At 32.0% G+C, this 10,787-nt stretch overlaps 1 protein-coding gene across 1 annotated transcript; it reads left to right on the top strand.

The window, feature by feature from the left end:
• Positions 1 to 7,872: 7,872 nt before the first annotated feature.
• LOC18050974 (salicylate carboxymethyltransferase) lies at positions 7,873 to 10,372 on the top strand. The gene is made up of 4 exons (XM_024191567.1): positions 7,873 to 7,948; positions 8,050 to 8,460; positions 8,977 to 9,249; positions 10,031 to 10,372. The coding sequence occupies exons 1-4, from the start codon at positions 7,874 to 7,876 to the stop codon at positions 10,370 to 10,372; spliced, it is 1,101 nt and encodes a 366-aa protein (XP_024047335.1). The 5' UTR covers position 7,873.
• The last annotated feature ends 415 nt before the right edge of the window (positions 10,373 to 10,787 follow it).

Raw genomic sequence — 10,787 nt, forward strand, 5'->3', positions numbered from 1 at the left:
GGTTCAATATCTTTGGCAATGCCTTTATATATATATATATATATATGTATATGTATATGTATGTATAACTTTATAATATATTATAAAATTTAAATTAAAAAATTGAAAAACTAAAAAAAAAACTTAAACAAATTGAACAAAAACTAAAATGCAAAATCCCTAAATCCCTCATTTCCCTCACTCACCATCACTGCGCCCTCAACTTCTCACTATTCTCACAGCCAGCAGCCACCATTCAGCTAGCGTCCAGCAGCAACAAGCATCTCTTGTGCAACCCATAATCCAGCCACCCAGCATCTCCCACATGACGCAACAACGACCCTCACCCACCAGCACAGTCGTGCGACGTCGCAGCAACCACTGGAATGCGCGCAAGGCAGCAACAACAATTTGTAGCATGTACGCAATTCAAACCACACCAACAAGGCAGCAAGTCATCACCAACTCTGGTACTCCACCTCAATTAAGCTTCAATTTTTTTTACTGTATCATCTAAGGCTTAAATATATGTAATTGGTTAATTCGTTGAAGAATATTGTGATTTTGAGCTGTGAAGAATATAGTTTGGTTGTTGGTTAATATAGAAAATGATGAAGAATATTGTGCAGCTGGTTAATGATTTTGAGCTGCATTGTTGGTTTTTTTGATATTTCTAGGTTGAAGTATTTCTATCCATTGTATAGATATTGTATGCAGTTCTGGACGTTGCAAATTTGCTTGTAAATGAGGCATTATAGTGTTTTGTGCTTGTAAATGCAGTATGCATTTACACTTAGCTTTTGTTGTTGCTAATTTTTATTTTATTCTATTGGTTTTGATTAGAGATTTAATGAGGCATTATGGTGTCCTGTGTTGTGTTGTTAGAAAACTTATTATGACATTATGGTGTAAAAATATTCTGCATTCTTAGAAATTTTTCAATATTATAGAACTTTTTTATATAATATTTGATTAATTAATTAATCTAATATCTTATCTCCTTTAATTTTGTATAGGTTTATAATGGAAAATGCTTCTGAATCTTCTAATTTGCCTTCAAATCCATATGTGGAGTCAGAAAATGTTCAAGAATAAATACGAAGTGATTAAAAAAGAAAATATATGGTTGTCTCAAATTGTTGGGATCATTTCACAAAGATAAATATTGGTGGTGTAGCAAAGGTAAAATACAATCATTGTGGAACAGTTCCTTCTTATAGATCGGAACTAGTCACTTGAATTGACACACTAGACAAATTCACATTTTTAATCAAATGACGATTGAAGAAGTTCTTGAGAATAAGCAACACTTAGTAAAAATTGAAAGTGGTGAGCTTGGAATTCAGAAATTTGATCCATTGGTTGCCCATCAAAAACTTACAACAGTTGTTGTAAAACATAAGCTTCCTCTTAGGTTTGTAGAGTATAAGGCGGTTAGAGATTTTGTTGATTATTGCAACTCATTGGTGAAGCATATGTCCAGAAACACTTTAAAGAGTGAGATCTTTAAGATATATAATGTTGAAAAGACGAAGACAATGAATTTGTTGGAGATTAATAATAGTAGAGTGGCAATTACTACAGACATGTGGACTGCTTGTAATTAAAAGAAATGTTATATGGTTGTTACGAGATATTTCATTAACAACTTTTGGCATTTGCAAAGTCGAATCCTAAGGTATTTTTTCTTTATTAAATATTAAAATTTTGTATTTAAATTTTTATAGATACTTTATTAAATTTTAAATTTTTTATTTAATTTTTTGTAACTTTGCATAATTTTTATTATTATTTTCAATGAATGGGTTTATATATATACAGATCCCACATACAGTTGATTGCCTTTCGCAAATTTTTGTGGAGTGTTTACTAGATTGAAATCTAGATAGAAAGATATCCACGGTTACTTTGGATAATTGTTCAACTAATGATGCAATGGTTGAAAGATTGAAGGCATTGTTGTCAACTCAGTCAATGATATTAGGTGGTAATGTTTTTTCATATGAGGTGTGTGGCTCATATTTTGAATTTAATTGTGAAGGGTGGGTTGTCGGTGATTGAGAGTGGTATTGCATTTGTTAGAGACAATGTGTCTTATTGGAGTTCATCACCAAAACAAATGGAAAAGTTTGAGTTGGCATGCCATCAAATGCGGATGGATGTGAAAATGTTAGGGCTTGATTGTCCAACTAGATGAAATTCTACTTTTGTGATGCTTGAACTTGCAATGAAGTACAAAAAAAAAATTTCTTGACTGCGACACTTAAGCCACAATACAAATGTTTGCATACTAGTGAGGAATGAGAGTTGGTTAAGCAAATGATGGATTATTTAAGACGTTTTTCAAGGTTGACTGAGATATTTTCAGGTACAACATACCTCACTCCTAATTTTTTTTTATTGGTTTGTAAAATGATGATTGCATTGAAGGGGTGGCAAACATCAGATGTTCCTACAGTTAAGAACATGGTGGATAACATAATTGAAAATTTTTTAAAGTATTAGGATAAGATTAGTGAGATATTGGTCATGGTTGTTATTCTTGATTTGAGATACAAGATGATGTTGATTAATTACTATTATTCGAAGATTTATGCAGTCGGTCTTAAAAATCAACTTAAGAGAGTGCGAGAGCTTTGTGATGAAATGATGAATTATTATGAGGTCAAATCCGCAACTACGAGATATAATGTTGCTGGTGAGCCTTTTACCTCAATTGTTTTTCTTTCCGACCAATCTCTATTGATTTTGATGGTATTGATGATATGGGTGATTTTGATGCATATGCAACCCAAAATAGTCAACCTATTAGTTCGAAGTCTGACTTAGATACGTATTTGGAGGACCCTCTAGTCAAAAGAACTTCGAACTTTGATGTTTTACAATGATGGAAGATAAACAAAGGCAAATATCTTATTTTGGCGGAGATTGCCAAGGATTTGTTAACTATACTTGTGACAACTCTTACCTCATAGTTGGCTTTTAGTACGGGGGGTAGAACATTGAGTCCACATTAGAGCAGACTACATCCAGACACATTGGAAGCGATTATATGCTCTCAGCATTGGTTATGGGCTACTAGCAGTCGAGGTATAAGAATATTCTTTACCAAATTAATTACTAATTATTTTTGTTTTACTATTTATTTTAACACTTTTTTTTTGTTAGTTTGTTTTTTATATTAGCAGTTATGGTTTATTATGTTGGGCACTTGTGGTGTTAGTATTTTGTGTGTTGGATAATCATGTATTAGATAATTATCTTTAAGTTTTTAGCCTATCGTAGTATAATGTATTGGATAATTATTTTGTTAAAATTTATAATTTTATTAAAAAAATTATATAAAATTATTTAAAATTTGATAAAAACCTAGGCCAGGTTCAGGCCCATCCAGATTGGACGAGCTTTGAGAGGGCTTGAACTTTTTACAAATTATATAGGCTTACGTTTGAGCTTTGTCAAGCCCGGCCCAAGCCCTTAAATTGCCAAGCCTAGTTCATAAGTTCTGTCACACACACACACACAGAGATAAACTCTTTTGAGGCTAGAGTGCCTATAGAAGCATAGGGTTTAATTTATATACAAAAGTTAGATATTCTTGTCACATGCAAGTTTTTTTTATAAAAAAATCTAGTTAGTATAGATTCACTCACACATGAACTCTCTGGTACCATATAAAATTTTATGTTTTAATTCATACTCAAAGTTAAATCAAGATTTGGGGGTTATTTTAAACTTATATTCCTAATTAGTAATCGAAATAGGATGAAATCGGAATAGAGGGAAATCAGAATGGGTTGGAATCATAATAGAGAATAGAAACCAGAATGAATTGTTTACTTTATTTATGAGAATCAGAATTAGAATGAGCCGTATTGTCATTAATATGTTTACTTTATCTTGGAATTAGAATAGTTTGTTTCAAATTACTAAACTGACCTTAGTTGATTATTGTCATTATTATTTTTCTTATTATTATTATTAAATAAATAAAAGAAATGATAAAATGAGAATTTTAAGATTTAAATAGGATAATATAGTCATTTTAAGGAATGAGATTCTCATTCATCCTCCCCATAAAAATAGAAATTCTAGTAATCATTTTTAATTTTAAGTAGGGCCACTACTTTCATTTCCATTCTATTTCTCATTTAAATAAGTAAACACATCATTTATTCACATTCTCTCATTTCCATTCTCATTCTCAATTAGTAAACACACCAATAAATTTTTCTCCACGGAGCTCACATTAAAAACAAATAAATAAATAAATAAATAGAGACTCTCAAATTTAACCCAATTTATACCTATTTTGTTAGACCCCTATGAAAGATAAATTTACCGTCTCCATATTGTGGACCCAAATACTTATCATGTCCCTGCCTGTCACCTACCAACTCTATATGTTTCTGCTTTACTTTTCATTCTATATTTTTCGCGCTCCTCTTTGTGTGGTTAAGAGGCCCGAACCGAGTTCAAATAGCAATTGGAAACTTACCAACTCAAAAGAAAATGGATGTTCACATCAGTACATATCACCAGACTTTCAACCAAATTGTCATGGAAGTTAGCTAATTATAGCCTTTCATTTGCAATTCCATTAAGATTCAACTTGAAAAAGCTCTCATTATCATTATCTATAGTTTTATCAATACCAACACATCAAATATCACAAAGGATATGGCAAAGGCTTATTGGGAAAGAAAAGTCAATCTTTTCATTAATCACGCAACCGGCAACTCTTCATACTTTTTTTTTTTATATAGATAAAGGCAACTCTTCATACTTAAAAGGCTGGTTACTGCTAAAAGCAGCTGGACAGTCTGGACTGTCATAGTGCAACTGTTGGAGCGTTTGAAAATTGCTATAATTGAGGCTGTGACAATTGCGTTTCTTTTTTTTTAATTTCACCTTTTAAAAAAACTTAATTTATTAAGTTTTATTTAACAATATTAACAAAACACTCATAATTTTTGTTAGTAATAATAGCTTTTGTACCACAACAGTTATAACTTAAAAACCGCACTGCCTTATTCTTCTGTTTTAGATTTTTATGAGTTTTTTATGGAGTAACTCTCACCAATTGTTTATATTTTATTTTTCAGTTCAATGAATCTCCTCATTGAGTTGAGGGTTTATAAATAAAATAAAAGTAAAAATCGCAACACTTTACTATCACACAAACCCTAAGTGGGTTTAACGTGGTAAATCAACTATACCTTGTTGGGCAAAGAAAATCGGTCGTTACAAAAATGTAATCATAATCTTTGAATTGTAAAATTTGTAATGACAGTAACTGCTTGATCGATACTTGCCCCCTTAATCGACGGGCGTGCTTGGAAGGGAAGGCAATGGCATGTGCTCAATTTAATGGAAGGGGTCAATCCATCAAGTATGTCCCTTGTTGACACGTGCATCCGGAACTTTTGCTCTATTTATGGGGAAAATGTAGACAAAAGATTGTGCAAATACAACTAAACCAAGAACTTTCCCAGCTAAAGATTTACTTTCCTGAAAAAATGTGAAAGTTGAGGCCATAGAGACACTATGACCACTTAGAAATTGGCATCATAATACATTGAGACTCTAACCCACTTAAAAGACCAACTCTTTTTCCTTTTTAATTATTATTTTTTTTCCCGATTTTTGTCATTGACTTTGATGCCAGACCACTGTCGTCAATAGTGGCCAACAAGCAGTAGATTCACTCATGAGCTTTCAAGTGGCCTCTAATGGAATCAAACCCACCCCTCTCTCTTACTTTCATTTTTTATCCCCTTTCGGGAGGGGGTTGCATGATCATTAAAATTAATGGAAATTCAAAGAATTAATAGGACATATCTTAACCAATCATTTATAAGCAATTCCTTCAATGTAAGTGGGTAATATACTCTCATGTAGAATGTGGATATATTCTATGAATAATAATCAATGAAAAAAGTGAATATATTCCATGAAAAATAATCAATGATTTGGGATAAGGATATTAAGATGTATAACCTAATATGGAAAAAGTCAAAAATCCATTAGTCTTAAAAATAGTCACACAAAGACTTTTTTTTTTTCTATTATGCCTTTGATTATATTCAAAACCTTTTATGACAAATACAAATACGATACTAAGATTAAAAAAATAAATAAAATAGCATATAAGTAGAAATAAATTATTAAAACAAATATATATATATATATATATATATATATATATATATATATATATGTGTGTGTGTGTGTGTGTGTGTGTGTGTGTGTGTGTGTGTGTGTGTGTGTGTGTGTGTGTGTGTGGACTTGAGTGCAATGAATCGAAAACTCAGAGTCCCAAAACGGTTTCGTTTTGATCAAATGCTTTCAGTCATTTGTCACGTGCAGCACGAGGCTTTTAAGTTCAAAAGCTAAACGACTCAGCCTCTGTCGTTTTTGGATAAACTTAAGTGAAGCACGTGAGCCAGCTCGTGAAGAAGCGAATCAAGGTTGTTGATGTTGTTACACACGTGTCTAGATTTTGTGCAATCTGGGTTTCAGCATCAGGAGTATAAAGCTGGTTGCTGAAGGAGAAAGAGCGTGATTCAGAGAGAGCTTAAGAGAGAGATAGAGAAGTGAGAGAGGTTCTTCTCGTTGCTTGTAATCTCTTGTATAGAAGCTCTGTATTTGTCTTCTTGATTCATCAATAAAGCTTTTCCTGTGGCTTTTCCCGTGGATGTAGATTGTGCATGAAATGCACAATTGAACCACGTAAGATTCTGTTTCTTGTGTGTTGTGAGTTGTTTCTTGATTGAGTTATACATTGTGATATTAATCATTAGATCTAGGGCTAATTGTAATCAGAGTTGGGGTCTTGATATCAAGCTTGGTTTCATCCACAACTTGTTTGATCTTGAGTAGAGTCTCCTAGGCAGTGGTTGGCATCTTGACTTATAAGAGGTGTTAAATCACTACAATATATAATTTATTTGACCACTAATGAAATCAAAGGGATCTATGCAACCATTAAGCAAACTTTGGTGGTGTAGATAGCTTTTTTCAAACTTTGAGGTGTGGATAGCTTCTTCTTTTTTAATTTAAAATGACTAAAGATAAAGTTATAAACTCTTATATAAATTTATTTTGTACTAATTGATGTATTATAATTTAATTGGATGGATTAGATAGCTTTTGACCTAAATGATTATTTTTTATTATTTTATATTTTCACCCAATCCATAAATTTAGGCAACATCAATTTGTACTCTATTAATTAAGATTTGATAGTATTATTATTTGAAGTTATCTAACTAAATCGATTTATGGGTTGTTTGCTTTAAAGGTTTGAATATTAAATATGATTACTAAAAACATGATACTATGCCATAATAAAATAAAATTACTTTTTTTACAAATTTCGATGGATAACTTTTTTTTTGCTTCAAAAGTTTAGATGGAATTAGAAAACCCCACCTAGGAATCACTAATCCTTATCCTTTATTATTATTTGAACTCAAGAAAGAAGACGCATGGATTTATTTCAATATAACAAAGAAATTAACTTAATAATTGATTTTTTTTTCTAGGGCTTCCTCCCACATTAAACCATAATTTATATTGAAATAAATAAAACATGTCTTTACCTACCAATAATAGTTATCAAGGCAGTAAAATTAATAATAAAAAAATAAAAAAAATTCACAATATTTGAGTTTCAACTGATGTAACAATTTATATGTAATTATTGAGTCATTAATTAATAATTAACCCACCACATTAGTTAAAACTTAAGTTATTGGATCTTAAATGCTGGGATCTTTGTATAAATTACTCATAATAAAAATAATAATAATGATGATAGATAAGAATTTCATGATTAAAGTTTTCTTTAAAAGGAGGCTATAACGCACAACAAAAGGAAAAGAGATTCAATATGGATGTGGAGAAACTCTTTCACATGGCCGGAGGTACTGGCCCGACTAGCTATGCCAGAAATTCCTCGCTACAGGTTTGGCTTTTTAATTTCTTTTTATCATTTGATGTTTTTTTCGTTTTTTACTATAACTTGGGACAGTTTCTAATTTTGTTATCATGAATTGTTATGAACAGAAGAAGGCATCAGATACAGTGAAGCACATAACCCTAGAAGCATTACAACAACTTTATCTTGAAATAGATCCAAAGACAATAAACATAGCTGATTTGGGTTGTTCTTCTGGACCCAATACACTAGCAATCATCAAAGATTTTGTTCAAACAGTTGAAATGACTAGTCGTGAAATCTTGCAGAATCCAGCACCAGAGTTCCATTTTTACCTTAATGATCTTCCAACAAATGATTTCAACTCGGTGTTTAAGGCCTTGCCCGATTTTCATAGGCAGCTCAGAAATGAAAGAGGTGGTGGGTCTTCTCCCTCTGTTTATATTGCCGGTTACCCCGGTTCATTTTATGGAAGATTGTTTCCCAACAATTCCTTGCACTTTATCCATTCATCTAACAGCTTGCACTGGCTATCAAAGGTACTTTGGATTCTCTATATTGTTGCTCTCTTAATCCCTTCCGTTCGAGCCAATTATCCAATTAGTTACTACAGTTAGCATTATTAAAGTGTAGTGACTTTTAATTCATCGATATGCTATCACATATCATATAATCACTACTTGTGGCAAATATTAGCCAATTATCCAATTAGGTTGTGGCCTGCAAGCCCGGACCTCTACAGGTCCAAAAAGTATTTCACAAAAGAAAAGATTCTTCACTAAAATTTAGTATATTTAATGTAAAATTTATGTTTATGTGTTCTGTTTAAATTTGTCGTTTCTTCATTTTGGCCATCAAGCCAAAATAGGAGTCTGTCATTTCTTCATTTTGGCCCTATCGAACCAGAACCCCGATTCTGCTATTGGCAAACATTGTTATAGTTGTCAAAAGAAAGTAAGTACTGCGCTACTTCAACGGTGAGTAGAAGAAGCATTTAGTCCTAAACACATCGTTAGTTTAACAAGGATAATATTTTTTTTTTTAAACATTTGCAGGTTCCACCAACACTTTACAACGAGATGGGAGAGTCAATAAACAAAGGCAACATTTACATTTCAGAATCTAGCCCTTCAGCAGTGTCCAAGGCATATTTTAAGCAATTTCAAGAGGACTTCACCTTATTTCTTCGATCACGATCGGAAGAGCTAGTCGTCGGAGGCCGAATGGTGCTGATCTTGTTGGGAAGAATTGGTCCAGACCATGTTGACAGAGGCAACTCATTCTTTTGGGAACTCCTCTCACGATCACTAGCCATCCTGGTTTCACAGGTATTCAACTTTTGGAATTCCCATACCTGCAATCATGCATGCATGAGACTTGTACAACAATTCTAAAGCAATTCTAAAGATACATAAGAGCTAATACAATTGATTAGTATATGTATTACATGCGTAGTTGAATTTTATATAACTACTATTTAATGATAATTTTTTAAAATAAATGCACTCACATTATAATATCATTTACTTGTTATGTAGTCGATATAGTATTTTAAAAACATTTTAGAATTTATCTGTGAGTCGTACACAGTACACAATTTGGATTCTTATCAAAATAACGAAAAAGTTTTTTATGAATGGCGCCATTTCAAATCAATTGTCCCATTTATTTTAAATCAAAAGAATGACACTTTGATTTTAAATTTTATTTTTATTATTTGATAGCATAACATTTATTTTTCTTTTTCATGGTTAGATTTACCCAAAAAAAAAAATTGTTTGAGGAAAAAAATGATTTGTTCACACCTAAATTGATTATCCAATAATTTTACAGATTAAAACTGATCAACTTATTTGTTATTTTCAATGTACTTTCCTATTACTGATTTAACATTAAGGGCGGATGAAATGGTGAATAAAATTTATCAAGGATCCAGGTGATAAAATTTATTCTCAAATTGGGTGTGAACCAAAGTGTCATTCTCCATTTTAGATTTTCACTCTTATATAATATATTTATCCTAGTCACTGCCATGAATAATTAAATAATTTTGAAATAAATGTCTGTGACGAAATTTTGTTAACCCAATTCCTCTTTGATGACTTACAGGGAGAAATAGAGAAAGAAAAGCTCGTTGCTTACCATGCTCATTTCTATGCACCATCAAAAGAAGAAATAGAAGGTGAAGTGGGGAGAGAAGATTCTTTTAAACTAGACCAGCTCGATATGTTTCAGGTAGAGAGACAAGGTCATGATCGTGGTGAGAGCTATGGCTCTGCCGTTGCTAGAACAGTTAGGGCTATTCAAGAATCAACAATTATTCATCATTTTGGTATTGGAGAAGGAGTTTTAGACAATTTGTTTGAGATATATGGTCGACTTGTGGATGAAGAAATGGCTAAAGAAGAAATTAAGCCCCTCACGTTTGTTCTTCTTCTTAGGAAATTATAAGTATTTAAAGAAAAAGTTGTTGTTCATCATTGTGCTGACGGTATTCTGTTCGAACCTATATATAAGTAATATGGATAAAATAAACATGTATGAAAATAATGAAGAGCGCAGAAGTTACATAGGCATCACAGGAAGCTAAACTAGACGCTAGATAAATAAAATTATGTCACAAATCTAGGGGATTCCAGAATCATAATCTTGGGGATTTGTGGAGATGGATTGATTCTTTCACTTGATCAAATTGTTTTAGTAACAGTTTCGTTGACTTGACTCTTTCCTTTAATGAGAAAAAATATATGCAAAGTATATGCATATGTACCACAAATAATAATTTAAGAGTATAAGTTATAGAAAGAAAATCATATCTTGAGCTTAAGGAGGCGTGGATATGACATTATCCTGAAGACAAAAGAAC

Source organism: Citrus clementina, unplaced genomic scaffold (assembly GCF_000493195.1).
Source record: "Citrus clementina cultivar Clemenules unplaced genomic scaffold, Citrus_clementina_v1.0 scaffold_2, whole genome shotgun sequence".
NCBI lineage: Eukaryota > Viridiplantae > Streptophyta > Magnoliopsida > Sapindales > Rutaceae > Citrus > Citrus x clementina.